Raw genomic sequence first — 15,043 nt, 5'->3', positions numbered from 1 at the left:
GGAGAAAGAATGGAAAATCACTCCAGTATCTTTGCCAAGAAAACCCCAAATGGGGTCACAAAGAATTGGACATGACTAAAATGACTAAACAATAACACCCTTACTTTTGGAAAGAAAAAGTCAAATGGCTGCATTATATATCAATTCAGCCATCCTATGATTTGCCAGATCAAAACTCCCTTCCCTGACTGCCATCCCCTATATTGGGTTTTTCCCCTATTAGATAGGAGCTCCTTGAGGAAAAGATTCTCTCTCTCTCTCTCTCTCTTTCTGTATTTGTATTTCCAACACACTTAGCAAAGTACCTTTCAAATTGTAGGTGCTTAATAACTTTCTTGTTCATTCATTTCCATTTTGTATGAGACTTGTATATATGCCAAACCAGTATGCCAAACTCAGGCTATCAGACACTTTTAGGATTTCCCTAGTCTTTCCTGGACTTCCCTTGAAGTGAATAGATTAATGGTACCCTAGGGACTATTATTTATTGATAGTAAAGGAAAGGTTAGGAACAGGTTAGTGTCACCTTAATAGAATACAAGTAGGCATACAAAATCTATAACCTGGGTGTACAGATAATAGTATGACAGATTTAGAGCTAGAAGGATCTTTAGAGATTATCTAGTCCAATCCCCTAGATTAAATTCAACAGGCATTTCTTAAGCACCTGCTCTGCGACAGGTGCTGTACTGAGTGCTAGACATGAAGATAAAAATACAGGAAGAATCTGGACACTTAAGGAGCTTACATTCTACTGGAGTGGAAGGATTGGTGGAAGAGGAAACAAGTATGTAGATAAATAAATACAAAATGTATACAAAATAATTTCAGGATTGGGAAAGAGTGTTGACAACTGGATGGATGCAGAAACACATATATAGATAAGGTAAAGACATTGATGGCCAGAGAGATCATGTGACTTGACTAATGTCACTTAAGGAGGATGCCGATGATGCTAGTTTCTTTCTTCCTGACTGACTGGTAGGAATAGCTGCCAAATGTTGAATTTCCCCTAACCACCACAGATGGAAAGGTGAGGAAATGCCTTTATGTTCTAACATCCAACATCTAACATCCATATTATGCATAATAAAGCCCAAGGCCACTCTAAACATAAACAGGGCTTCCACTCTTAATTACAAGGCTATCTGTATTTTCCTTCCCCGTTGATTCTGTTAGGTAGACTTATGGAGGACAAGGCACTGCCTGAATGCCTAGAGGCAAGAAAAGTCAGGGTGAGATCAGAGAATATTGAGAAGTCTGATCTGACTAGAATGACAAGTACCAGAAGGGAGGATGTGGAAATGTGATATAAGACACCTGGAGCTGCCCTTAAATGATAAGTTAAATAATTTGTATTAAATAGGATGATTTTTGAGTAAGAGAATATTGGGTGTTTGGGACATTACTTTGTCCGCTGTGTGAAGGTTGGATTGGAGATGGAGAAACAACGGAAGTAGGGGAGAAAATTAGGAGAGTACGTCCAAGCAAAAGATGATAACCTGAACCAGGAGATTCAGCAGTGCCAAAAGTTAGATGAGTCAACGAAGATCATAGGATCACAGGATTTAGAGCTGGAGGGAAGTCAAGTCATGTCAACAAGTATTTATTAAGTGCCTATTATGTGTCAGACACAGTGCTTAATGCTGGGGATACAAAGAAAGGCAATAACAGTCCCTGCACTCAAGAAGCTTTCAATCTAACGGGGGAAGATGACATGCAAACAATTATGTACAGAGATTTTATGTGTCACACATATACACATATACATACACACACGTATGTATGTGATACACACATATACACACATGTGTATATATAGATACAGATATACACATATGTATGTGATACACACATATATATACATGTGTATATATAGATATAGATATAAAATCTCAGAGGGAAGGCACTAAGGGGAACTGGTAAAAGGATGTTTAAAAGGAAGTATTTCAGCTGAGACTTGAATGAAGCTGTGGAAGCCAGGAGTCAGAATTGAGGAGGAAAAGAATTCTAGGCAAGAGTCAACCTTTGAAAATGTCTTGTTCAGTAAAAAGAATGTAGGCTAGTGTTACTGGATAGTAGGCCATGAATGATGAGTGAAAAGGCACTTACTATGTGCTGTGCTATGTGCTGGGGATATAAATATTTTCTAAAGAGACCATCCCTACCTTCAAGGAGCTTATGTTCTAATGGGAAGACAATACATAAAGGTCACAATCCCAGGGTCAGACTGCTATTTTTTCCCCTCAGGGAAGGTTTCCCCTCTGAGAGGTTGAGGTGTCATGTCCCTTTAATGTCATTGGTCCAAGCCTCTTATAATAACTTCCAGTTCCATTTAACCAACTAACATCAATTAGCTTTTACAAAGATTTATTTCAAAGATATAGCAAGAACAAAGGTACAAATATTTCCCCTCCTCAACACCTTCTCTGTCCTTCGGGAGAATAGTTTCAGACAATGTGTTTTCTACAGTAGTATTAGTCCTACAAAGTTTATATTCAAATGTGGCATCTTTCAGATTACTGATCAACTATTGTTAGGCTGAGTCCCCAAAATGGGGAATTTCAAGTTTTTGCTGGAGAAGGTGCTAGGAATCTGAAAAACCTGGCTCCATTTCAGGCAGCCTTCTTGGCCAGAAGTCCCCACCCCCATGTCTTACAAAGGTCTTGTTTTTCTAATTTTTTTTACTGGGGGGTGAAGGTGGTGAGCTTTATCCCCGGGGAGTCAAATAGATTAGAGATATATTGTGAGGCTTTAAAACCAATAGGCTGAGAAGTTTGTATTTTATCCTAGAGGCAATAGGGAGCCACTGGTTGTCAGACCTGTGCTTAGAACACTTAGAAACCTGTGCTTTCTAAGTCTTTCTAAGACTTAGAAAGACTATTTTGGCAGTCACATATAAAGTATAATTCATTAAAGCAGAGGATGCATTGGAGAGGAGAAAGACCAGAAGAGGGGAGATCAGTTAGTCGTCTATTACAATATTCCAGGCAAAAGATCAGGGGACCCAACATTTTCCAAGTCCTTAATCTTCTCAGTAAAAAAGCGGGTGAAATCATCTGTTGAAAAACTGACGGGGAGGGGATTGGAGTCTTAAGGAGATGGTTGGAACAGCAGCTGTGTTGTGGGGAATGTCACACGGAGTCAACCGGACATGAATAATAGGCTTGTCCGGCAGTGGGAGGTCCCAATTGAATGTGCATAGTTCTTTTATATTCCTTCAAAGAGTTCTGTTGGGCATTGAAAAAGTGTGGTTGACCATGTAGGAAAGGAATGTGAAAAAAGCTCGGGGAGTTAGGGAATAAGAAACATGCCACAGGAACGTAATACTAGGGACCTGAAGCCCTGGGGAAATGTACACTCCAACGTGGATTTAAACGTGAATTTCTGCTCCTTTAAGTAACCTTGATGTTCTCAGAGTAGTCTTGGTGAACTGTCTCGTCTCAAACAATTCGTGGTGTCCCCACCCCACCCTTCCAGCCTCTGGTGGACTGCAAGCTCCCAGAGGGCAGGCACTGTCTTTCTTTTTCTTATTTCACAGGTGCTTAATACATGTTTACTAAACTGATACCTTTCAGGTTTTTCTACCAAACTAACCCTTGGAGACTCTGGAGGTCTTTGGCCCTGCAGCTCAAGGGGACGAGGTTTGGCAGGTTTCCGACGATTTGAGACGAGTCTTTTCGGATTGCAGAGATAAACACAGCCAGCACTCCAGCCCAACCATGGCACAGAAACATCCCGCCTCCTTCCACGGAGCAAGCCTATCGCTGCACGTCCTTTGGTGGAAAAACAGGTTCCTCGGATTACGAGCACCAATGAACTTTGCGCATTCGGCCGGGATCCCGCCCACCCCTTGTGTCGTCACGCTGAGGCTTTAAAACGGAACGCGGAACGCCGTTTCCCTTATTTTGTAGCGAAGCCGACGGCGGGTACGCTTTTCGGGCGTCTCCACTTTAAAGGACCCGGCGCGATCTGGGGTTGCGTCCTGGTTAGCGGTGGAGCAGCGGCACTACCCCTTTAAGGGCGGAGCTACGGGGGGAGGGACGGACAGGGGCGGGCGAATCTGGGAGTTGAGTTCGACCCGTGTCCCGGTCGAGGCCGGGGCGGTGAGCCTGAGTTAGGTCCGGGTGCTCGGCGGCGGTGGACTTTTTTCCCCCGCTCGTCCTCTCCGGAACCCGGAGAAACCCGCTCCCAGCCATGCTCATCAGAGCATGGAAGCGGCTGACTACGAGGTGCTGTTGGTGCGGGAGCAACTGTTCCACGAGCGAGTCCGGGAGTGCATAGTGAGTGCGGGACTCGGGAGCGGGAGATGGAGCGGGGGCGTCCGTCCGCGAGGGGCTGGAGGCCGGCGCCGCGGCAACGGCGCAGCTGCGTGGAGAGGGAGGGGCGGGGAGGGGTGGAGGAGTCATCAATGGCTGGACTTCTAGGAGATAAAGAAAACCCACCCTCTCCCCAGGGACCCACGGGGATGTTTCTGTTTGCTGGTGAGTGCTGGTGGGTCCTTGCACTTTGTGAGTGCCTGGAAGGTTTGGATTGGTTTGCTTTCTCCCCAAAACTTAGGGAGAAGCACCCAGGCCCTCGTTATTCTAAGCAAAAGAAACCCCTAGGCTAGCCTGTTTGGAGGGAAGATGGAGGGGGTGGAGAGAAGCAAGACATACACACTCCGAAGAAGGGTGTTGTAAGATGGGTGAAGGTGCCCCCCGGGGGTCTGCTTTGGCACTGAGGCTCCACGGTGGTTGCACTGGGTCGGGTCCCGTTGCTGTGAGGGTAGCTAGAGCCTGCCCACTTCCTCACCCCCAGCCCCAACATAAATTTCTCCAGAAATGGAGTCTGGGCTTCCCGACTAAAGACGCTTTCCACTCCCCTCTCCTTCCCAACTTGGTTATTGCTTTCTCCTTGCCTTGCAGGTGTCCCTAGACAACAACAGGGTAATTCATTAGCCACTCAATAATATGGTTCTCTGGCTAATGTTGTCGGAACTCTCAGGACCCGATGAGCCAAGCTGAACTTTAGGGCTTCACATCTTGATCTCTAGGATTTCTTGGCACCCTCAGCGCCCTCCTCCCCGCATCCTTTCTCTCTGTCTTTTGCTGTTTGCAGTTTTTTACTTCATATCATAGATATGAAGGGAAAAGTAAAAGCTTTTGGGAGGGGGAAGTAGAGGGTTACCCACTTTGGTGACTTATTTTTAGCTTCCTTCTGGGGTCGCTCCCACTTATTATTCTGTAACCTCAGAATCAGAGAAAGAGTGAGCTTGCTAGGGATATGCCACTGAGAATAGGAAATTGGTGAGGAAAGAGTGAAGATTAGGAAAACAGTTGGGTATCATGACCTGGAGTTTTTTCTCTTCAGGGAACCAGTTTGAGTAGAGAGTTGTTTCAGCTCTAGATATGTGACTGTGGGCAAAGTTCTGAGCCTCATTTTCTTCATCTGTAAAAGGAGATAATACTGCTTACATTATCGAAACCTCATAAGGCTGTTGGAAGGAAAGCACTTGGTAAATTGTTAAGTACCATATAAATGTGAGCTATTATTACCATGCCTGCTTTCTGCTGAACTGAAAGAGTAAAGGTTCTTGGATGTCCCCCCCCCCAACCCCCTCCCCTTTAGTTCTCTGTACTAACCCATGGCAGGGAGGAGTCTGCCTAGCTGTTTCACCTGTGAGGTTAAAGGCTTCTTTGGGAGAAGCTCAGCCTCAGTCCACGGACTGCGTGGAACTCCAACCTGATCTTTTGAGCTTTCCTACCTTCTTGGGTATGATGCAAGCCAAGAGATTGAGGCTTGGGCTGTAAAATTGCAGAATTTCTGGAAGGTTACTACTTTACCTTTGGAGGAGACTTTACTTTTAGAGATGCCCTCAGCCTAGATTGCCTACTGCCTTGGCCCTTACTGTAGTCTGCCCTCTGCCCTCTTTACCAACCTCAAGAACAAGGATTATTAACCATTTTTGTGCCACAGACGCCTTTGGTGAAGTCTAAGGACTCCTCAGAATAATGTTTTTAAATGCATAAAATAAAATATATAGGTTGCAAAGAAACTATACCAAAATACAATGAAATTTTTTTTAAATGAAACAAATTTAAAGACTCCTGGTCAAGAGCCCCTGCTCTAGAGTACCTCCACTTCCTCCAACCTGTCCTGCCCTTCTGGGCCTCAACTGAGTTCAGTCCTATAAGGATGTTTTTGTTTTTGTTTTTCCTGGTCATCTCCAGTAGAGGAAGGACAACATATGTTCCTAGTATAGCCAGAAGTTCATTCTATTAGAATCTGACCTGTGGTTCCCATATAATGCCATAATATGTAGTAAAGAGATTCTTGTGCCTAAGAGTCAGGAGACCTGAGTTGTTATAATTAGTAATTACTCAAATGCTTTATTGTTTACAAACAGCCCTTCTCATAATAACCTGGTGAGGTAGGTAGTACAAGTATTTCCCCTGTTTTATAGATGAGCAAACTGAGATTCAGAGAAGTGACTTGGTAACAGAGCAAAGATGAGAGTCAGATAAATCCTGGTCTCCTGTCCACTATGTCGTGTTGCTACACTTCTCATACCCCAAGCTCCATGCAGTGATTTCCATTGTCTGGACGTCAGTGTCCTTTCTGGCAAAATGAGCAGTTGAGTCTGGATGGTTTTTTATTCACTTATTTATTTAATTATTATTTTTTTTTTTAGTGAGGCAATTGGGGTTAAGTGAGTGACTTGCCTAGAGTCACACAGCTAGGAAGTATTATGTGTCTGAGGTCAGTTTTGAACTCAGGTCCTCCTGACTCCAGGGCCAGTGCGCTATCTACTGTACCACCTAGCTGCCCCTGGATGATCTTTAAAATCCTAGTCAGCTCTTAAGATTCTGTGTCTGAGTTTATTTAATGGGGGGCAATGGCTGGTACTGCTTCTTTGTTCTTAGATTTAAAATATTAAAGCTGGAAATATTAGTTGTTTAAGGTGGAAGGGAGTTTAGAGGTTAGCTGACTTTGTTATTTGAAGAATACCTGAAAGCAGTAGCTGTCTGTGTTGGGAACAGAAGAAAAGATACTGGAAACCCCTTTATCCCATTTGAGTGGTAGGTGACATAGAAAATCTGAGCCTTTTTCCTCTGCTCAGCCCCTGGGCTTCTAGCCACATAAAGATGGGTGTGAGGCCATGGCTTAAGAGTTGGAAGTATGCGAAATGAGTCTCTCTGCTTGAGATTGAGATCCTAGATTATTCTTCATCACAGAAGCTCCAAGCCCACCATTTATCTGCCACAGTAGCTCTTAAGGTGTCTACATTGGTGTTAGGTACCTCTGCTCCCCAGAGGCTCCATCTGGCCCTGGAGTGTGGGGGTGAGCATCAGAATTGATGCAGAATTGGAGTATCCATGGAATAAGACATCAGCATCATTGGATTTAGAGCTGGAAAGGATAGATCAGCCCTGATTTTTTTTTTAAATCTTCCCAGGATCTTACTCTGGTGGCCTGTTTATCAGGGGCCTAAGTAATGGAAGGGATTCTTGGCTCTTGCCCACTTGACTATTTTAGACTTTATGTCTCTCAGAGCACATATGTGTGTGTATCTCTGCTTATGTGTCATCCCACCCATCTTGTTTCAGGGAAAAGGGCTAAACTGGAGTCCCCGTGCTGCCCAGGAAATCTGGGAGATTTGGGACTGGCAATTCATCAGGCAAAGATGTACTTTGGGATTAGAAGGGAGGGAGGATTTCATTGGAGCGATGTGGGTGGGGAATGGTTGGAGATTAAGATTATGAATCCAAACCCTAAAGAGGCACCACTGACCCTGGAGTCAGAGGCCCTGAGTTAAAAATTTCACCTCCCACGCTTACTGCCTTTGTGACCTTGTGAAGGTCACTTCACCTGTCAAGGCCTCAGTTTCTCCATCTCCAAACTGAGAGGGTTGGGCTGGATGTCTTGGAGGCCCCTTCCAGTACTAGAGCTACCATTCCTATGATCTCCCTCTCCCTTTCAGATCTCCACACTGCTATTTGCAACGCTTTATATCCTCTGCCATGTCACTCTGACTCGATTCAAGAAGCCAGCTGATTTTACCACAGGTATGGGCGAACAGCTTCTGTCAGGCTCTCCAGCTGTCATGGCCCTGGTGGCTATGCGGAGAGCCTCGGGGGAATGGGGTGCAAGTGTGCTCCCCTGGGAAGGAAGTGGGCTTAGTTGTGCTGGAGTGTCTGTTCCATTGACTTCTCCATTCCTGTGGGCATAGATTCCTTGTTATTCCCTTTTGCTGGGCTGCCTAGACCCTTTGCCAGGAACTCTGCCAATTCTCTATTCATCTTTCTGCTCAGTGGAGAGTATTCTAGGAGCTGATTTGCCTATAGGGTTAATGGGGCTAGTCCCCTGTAGCTTGTGCTTAGGAAGGAACGTGTAGGAGCCCTTCTGTTTTCTTGTGACAGTAAGGTTGGAACTGGGTACCTTGGCCTATCTGTCCACAGGCACTGTTAGGACTATGCCCATCACTAAGTGACCAGCCTTGGCCACCTAGAAGTACCCAGCCCCTTCCCCCAGCCCCAGCATATCCAGTTTTCTTTTTTAGCCAGGTCTACGTCCACCCAGGGCTGCTTCAGGGTCCAGCAGCCAAATCATTGTGTCCTCTACCTTGGGAGGTAGCCAGCCCTAAAAAGCTCCCCAGGTGACCAGGAAATTCCAGAATCTATTGCCCTACCTTCTCTTAGCCCTCTTCAATGAACCAAGCCTGTAACACAACTGGCTTCACTGGCCACTTGTTTATGGTTTTCTTGGTGTCCAAAGGGGAACCTTGTGACAATAATATTTCTAGGAAGAGATAGGAAGGGAGGGGCAAATTGAGGTGAAGAAAGTGGAGGAGGAAGGAAGATAGCAACAGTAGACAATACCAATGTTCTCTTTGCTTCCTGGGACCACAGCCCCAGGCGTACTCAATCCCTCTTACTGTGAACTGTACCTGAACTCTTTCCTCATCCCTGTAAACTAACTAATAATACAATAGCCCTACCGGAATTATTAGCTGAATCTCTCTTTCCTTTTGTGTCTCTGTCTGATCCCAACAGTTGATGATGAGGACGCCACAGTCGACAAGATTGCGTAAGTGTTGCTGCTGATGACTCTGTTTTCCCAGCACCAAGGGCCCATTTGGTTAGAGAAAACCATGCCCCAGAGATGCCCTTGGAGCAGGGATCTTACCTATCTAGTTGGGGTGGTTGGTGGTTTTGGGGTGGGGAGAATTGGTTCTTTTTCCACAAATACCTGCACCCCATCCCCAGCCTGTTCCCTGCCTTGATGCACCCTGGAGACACTTGGAAAAGTCGTCGTTCCGGTCTCCTTGGTGGCCTGAGTCACTGGAAATGGAGATAGCTGGGCTCCTGTGGCCAGAGTTTGGGAGCTCCTCAGGACTCCAGTGGTAGAACTAAGCCTTTGTTTGGGATGGAGAGATGTTATGGTCTCCTGGGAAGAAAGAGAGAGATAGGGGAGAAATATTCAGCTATCTAACTAGGAGGAAAAGAGAAACTGGCCTGGGGAATCCCCTGTCCTGCCTGAGATAGCACGTGCCCAAGGGCCTCACATTCTTAAGGAAGCAGCTGGCAGCTGATGAGGCTAGGAGTTCTTGAGGTAATTATCATCCTGGTATGCTGACATCCTATGCATCTAGGACAGGTGTTCTTAACCCTTTGTGTGTGTCATGGACTTCTTTGGTAGTCTGGTGAGACCTATGCACTTCTTCTCGGAAGAGTGTTTCTAAATAATTGAAGAAAATGCTAAATTTCAGTTAGAGGTTAGGAAAAATAAAGGTGTAATTTTTTTTCCCATCCAAAGTTGTATATCTCCTGAAATCTATCACACTGGCCCCAAATTAAGAAGCCCTACTTCTAAGAGAAGAGGTTATGAGGGGGAGAGCTAGGTGTTCCCCTGGCTAGGTCCTCCCTAAGCACTTCCTCCCTGCCCCAAGGTAGGAGAGCTCGTATTGCCGGAAAAATGGGATAGCATTAAAAAGGCCCCTGAAGTGGTCTCTGGGACCACATGGCTCAGGACTGACTCAGATTCCATTTCCATGTGTCTTTAGGCTTGAGCTTTGCACCTTTACCTTGGCGGTGGCACTGGCTGCAGTCCTGCTCCTGCCCTTTTCCATTCTCAGCAATGAAGTGCTGCTTTGTCTTCCCCGAAACTACTATATCCAGTGGCTCAATGGCTCTCTCATCCATGGTGAGGACCTCTCCCCCAAGGGTGGGCTGACTCTTCAGCTAGGCTTTGTGCTGGGCCTTGTCCCCAGGAATTGGGAATAGGGCAGAAATGAAGTTTCTTCAGGCTCAAGGCTAGTCACAAGTCAGTCCAACTCCCTGTCCCTTTCCATCCCTCTCCAATCCCTCCTATTTTTAATCCAGTCTTTATGTCTTCCCTTGTGCCCTAGGACTCTGGAACCTTGTCTTTCTCTTCTCTCATCTGTCCCTCGTGTTCCTTATGCCCTTTGCCTACTTTTTCACTGAGTCGGAAGGCTTTGCTGGCTCCAAGAAGGTGAGCAAATGGGAGAGGGGGAAGGGAGTAACCTTTCCTGTTGTTCCTTCGGTCCAGTCCCTAAACCTGGTCCCAAACATCCCCTCCCCGATGCCATCCCGACTCCCACCTCCCCTGATTCCATCATCTTCTCCCTAATCATCTACTAATCATTTCCCCCTACTCATTCACATCCTAAAGGGGGTCCTGGGCAGGGTGTATGAGACAGTGGTGATGCTGCTGCTCTTGTCACTGCTGGTGCTAGGCATGGTTTGGGTGGCCTCTGCCATTGTGGACAACAGCAAGACCAGCCGGGAGTCTCTGTATGGTGAGTGATTCAAGATGGCCCCAGACTCCTCCATTGGCATTCTCCTGGGGAGGAACTCAGTGGTAGGATTCTTTCCCCCGGACTCTTCATCTTGAGACGTTGTCTGACGGAGAGGGACGGGGGTGGGAGTGAGAAGGCAGGGAGGGGAAAGGGAATAGAGGAAATCCGGTGACTTTTTCCTCACCATTTTTGCCTCTCTCCCCACCAGATCTCTGGGAGTACTATCTTCCATACCTCTATTCCTGCGTCTCTTTTCTTGGTGTATTGCTCCTTTTGGGTGAGTTCCTAGTCATGGTTTGTGCAGAATTTTTGCTTTTTTAATTTTTGCTGGAACAAAGGGGCGTGTGACCAGGGTGGAGGTTGGGAAAATGGGTAAGAAACCTGGCTCTGTGTCCATAGAAGAGGAGGGAAGGTGGAGAGGTAAGCTAAATATGGACTTCTCTTGCTTTGCAGTGTGTGTACCACTGGGCCTGGCCCAAATGTTCTCTGTCACTGGGAGACTGCTGGTCAAGCCCAGGGTATGTAGTATCCCCTCTCCCTTCTACCTTGTAGGGAGATCCTCAGGCAGAGATAGAAGTGCAGAAATAAGTGGAATTTTGCCTCCTTTTCCTCCAGGCTTCCTTTCCTTGGTTTCCTTGGTTTTCTTTCTACCTTCGCTTTAGAGGTCCTGTGTCCTTGCCCCAAACCTGCCTATAGGGAAGGGTCTGTAAGGTCAATGTTACTCCTTCCCGGTGATTTCAGGTCTTTATGTTACTACTCTCATTGGGTCGTTTCCTTTTTAACGTGTTGTTGGCCTCTTGGTTGTGGGTGGCTAGGGGAGCGGGCAGGACAGAGGGTGCTCTGAGGCAGGTCAGAATTCCAAGACTGTAAAGCTACTAAAAATCCCTACCTCTTTTCCTACTGCCTAGCTGCTGGAGGACCTGGAAGAACAGCTGCATTGCTCAGCCTTGGAGGAGGCAGCTCTAACCCGAAGGATGTGTAGTGAGTGGCCTTCTCCCCTTAGGAGAGCTCAGGCGCTGGGATGGTTTGTTTTAGAGGAGGCAGGACAGCGAGGGCTGGTTGGTAGCTTGGAGGTGAGGGGTGGGGGAAGGGTTAGGACAGAGTCACAGGCCACCTCTCAGCACTGTTCTCCTCTGCCTTAGACCCCACTTCGTGCTGGCTGCCCCAGGACATGAAGCTACTGCACAGACAGGTCGTGACTCTGCAGACACAGAGGCTTGTGCTGGGTATGGGTGTGGAAAGATGGCAGTGGGCAAGCCAAAGAGGTGGGGAGGCAGCCTGGAATGGAGGAGGAGGAAGGCCACTGGTTTGGGAGCTCCCCTTCCATTGCAACCAGCCCCTTACCAATTGTGCCTCCCTGTCCTTGCTCAGAGAAACGACAGAAGGCCTCTGCTTGGCAGCGAAACCTGGGTTACCCACTGGCCATGCTATGTCTGCTGTTGCTGACGGTGGGTGTGGGGCTCAGTGGGTGGGGGTAAGTCCACTGAGTGAGGCTTTGTGGCACCATGCCCGGGGCAGGCTGGGGTGGGGCATATGAGAGGGGAAAGAGATGTTCCATAGTTACAAAATGAGGAAAGAGACTCTGGGAGGGACCTGTTGGGGGCGGGGGTGTTATATTTCTACTGGGACCAGGACAGGAGCTGATAGGACTAGTTTCCGCTCTCTTCCTTTCCCTCCCTTCCTCCCCTGACCAGGGCCTCTCCGTGCTCATTGTTGCCATCCACATCCTGGAGTTGCTCATTGATGAGGCAGCCATGCCCCGTGGCATGCAGGTACCACTTCTTCCCTTACCCCACAGCTGACCCTAAGGTCTTGACCCTTGAAACAGGGCTTGTGGTTCCTTGTATGGTTTTTGTTTATTTTGTTTTGTTAAAGGCTAGTTTCCAGTTGGCAAACAGCCTTGGTTTGCCAAAGGCTTTGGGGTGGGGAGTAGGTTGGGAGAGGGAACTGAAAAGTCCATGACCACAGGAGAAAGAGATGAAGTAGATCCTAAAGGAGATGAGTGCCACAGGTGATGACCTCACCCCTTTCCTCATACAGGGTACCTCCTTGGGCCAGGTGTCATTCTCCAAGTTGGGCTTGTTTGGTGCCATCGTTCAGGTTATCCTCATCCTGTATCCTTCTGAAGAAACTTTATTCCCCTGTCCTCTCTACCCCACAGCCCTATCTCCTGTGCAGAGCTAGATTGGGGTGGGGGAGTGGCAGGTTGTATTCCTGCCCAAGAAAGGCAGAGGGAGAAATGAGATGGTTGGAGGGGATAAGGAAGGAATGTAATCATTTCAATGCCAGTTCTTCCTTAAGTCATCAGTAGTTACCTGATGCTGTCCTCTGTTGTGGGCTTCTATAGCTCTCCATTGTTCCGAGGCCTTCAACCCAAACATCGAGATACAGCCATGACCCAGGTATTGGGAGGAGGAGGGACTAGGATTTTATTGGGGTCAAGCTGCTCAAGGGACTATTCTGTTTTCTGATCTCCTTCCTTTTCCCCATCTCTAGATCATTGGGAACTGTGTCTGTCTCCTGGTGCTGAGCTCAGCCCTGCCTATTTTCTCTTGTACACTGGGTGAGTACTGTTGGCCTTTTGGGGGTGGTGGGAATTCTCCTTGGGAGCAGGAGAAGCCTGGGAGGGTTATATAGTGCTAGGCAAAGGCTACCCCCAATAATACTTCTAAACTAAGTATTTGGAGTGAAGTAAGAGGTGAGTATGGCTTCCACTATGGGGATCCAAGGAAAAGTTAGGTAGGATAGGGCTGACTGAAGGGTGGCATCTTCAGTACTAGTGATTGCAGTACTAAGATGTGACCACATGAGGGCAGCAGAGAGCCAACTTTCTGAGTTGATTTAAGGGCTTAAAGAAACCACTTGTAATCAGAGGGGGAGTTAAGAATTGGTTCTTTTTTAAAAAATATTTCTTTTTCCCTTCTCCATTCACAGGGCTTACCCACTTTGATTTGCTGGGTGACTTCGGGCGTTTCAATTGGCTGGGAAATTTCTATATTGTGTTTCTGTACAACGCAGCCTTTGCTGGTCTCACCACCCTTTGCCTGGTCAAGACTGTCACTGGAGCAGTTCGGGCTGAGCTCATCCGGGCCTTTGGTGAGGTGGGGGTGGGGGGGATTGGAAATGGGGGGAGGAGATAAGGAAGGTGATAGGAGGTTCCTGAGGCTGAATGGAGGGACTCATGATTGACAGGTAGGGCTGTAGATTATCTGCCTACTATCTAATGAACCAAAGTATCTTACTGAGTGACTTTACTAACCAGAGAGCCTTACTTCTGGCTGCTTCTCCTTTTCCCCAGGCCTTGATAGACTACCACTACCTGTCTCTGGATTTCCACGTCAGCACAGCAAGACTCGGCTCCAGTGACCTTGATCTTAGAGAGTCAGGTGGAAGGAAGAAGACTGGATACTGCCAGGCTTGGAGCAGAGTCCTGGAGAGACTAGGTGCTCTTCGAGGCCTGGAATTTTTTGTGTCAGGGGGAGGAGTTGGAGGGTGGCTAAAGACCTTTGCACTGCTGTATAATCTGAGCCGAAGTTTGGGGCCCATTTCTTTTCCACTCCTCCTTCCCCCTTTACCAATCCTTTTCAGAAAAATGTGGGCTTCTGGCTAGAAGGCTGGGTACCTGCAACTAGCTCCTAGCCTCATCTCCGTTTACATATTAATCTGCCTCATTTATAGTCCTGGGCACTGCTCCTGGCTGTGTTTACATGATCTTATGTGCAATAGGGGAGGGAAAGAATTGGGAAGTGGTAAAAGAATGGGGAAACAGACCATTTCCCTGGGACACATTGGCCTTAGACCTCTGCTGTCCTACCCGTAGCAGAGCACAGCCCTCCCTGGGACCTCTCTCAACTAGCCGGGTCCTAGAACAGCATGAGGTCAGGAAGGTTTGTTCCCTCTCAAGATAAAGATCCTTCCCATCCTCTTCTTTCTCTCCCCCTATTCTTCCCTCCCCCAAATAAAGTTGTTCCCATGGGTTCTTAAGACTGTTCTCAACATGTTTTTATGAGGAGAGTATAATTCACAAACGTTTACTAAACACCAACAATAGGCTGGGCACTGGGAATGTGAAATATGAAAGTGGAGCCATTTCTATCCTCAAGGAATTCATCTTCCACCGAATGCACACCGAGGAGTGTGGGGAGAAACACTACCACTGACTGATGGGTTGTCTGAGGGTTTGGAATGGGCAGATTGAAAGCAGCAAGGAAGGTAGTCTCAAATCCTCCCTGCTCCAAACCA

At 47.2% G+C, this 15,043-nt stretch overlaps 1 protein-coding gene across 2 annotated transcripts; it reads left to right on the top strand.

Annotated features, from left to right (window-relative positions):
• Positions 1-3,953: 3,953 nt before the first annotated feature.
• LMBR1L (limb development membrane protein 1 like) lies at positions 3,954-14,785 on the top strand. 2 transcript variants are annotated; one of them, XM_027844495.1, is made up of 17 exons: positions 3,954-4,283; positions 7,964-8,048; positions 9,036-9,069; positions 10,046-10,185; positions 10,391-10,494; positions 10,675-10,801; positions 11,010-11,078; positions 11,255-11,319; positions 11,710-11,782; positions 11,944-12,027; positions 12,173-12,249; positions 12,496-12,573; positions 12,842-12,915; positions 13,113-13,203; positions 13,298-13,364; positions 13,736-13,897; positions 14,100-14,267. In XM_027844495.1, exons 1-17 carry the CDS (start codon positions 4,212-4,214, stop codon positions 14,165-14,167), a joined length of 1,470 nt encoding a protein of 489 aa, XP_027700296.1. In that variant the 5' UTR covers positions 3,954-4,211; the 3' UTR covers positions 14,168-14,267. The 2 variants fall into 2 exon arrangements, with proteins under 2 accessions (XP_027700296.1, XP_027700295.1); XM_027844494.1 differs by having other exon boundaries at positions 3,955-4,283; positions 13,736-13,902; positions 14,100-14,785.
• The last annotated feature ends 258 nt before the right edge of the window (positions 14,786-15,043 follow it).

This window comes from Vombatus ursinus, unplaced genomic scaffold (genome assembly GCF_900497805.2).
Source record: "Vombatus ursinus unplaced genomic scaffold, bare-nosed wombat genome assembly UNPS02014941.1, whole genome shotgun sequence".
Classification (NCBI taxonomy): Eukaryota; Metazoa; Chordata; class Mammalia; order Diprotodontia; family Vombatidae; genus Vombatus; species Vombatus ursinus.
Note: the sequence above shows the minus strand (reverse complement) of the source record. Positions and strands in the feature narration are given on the sequence as shown.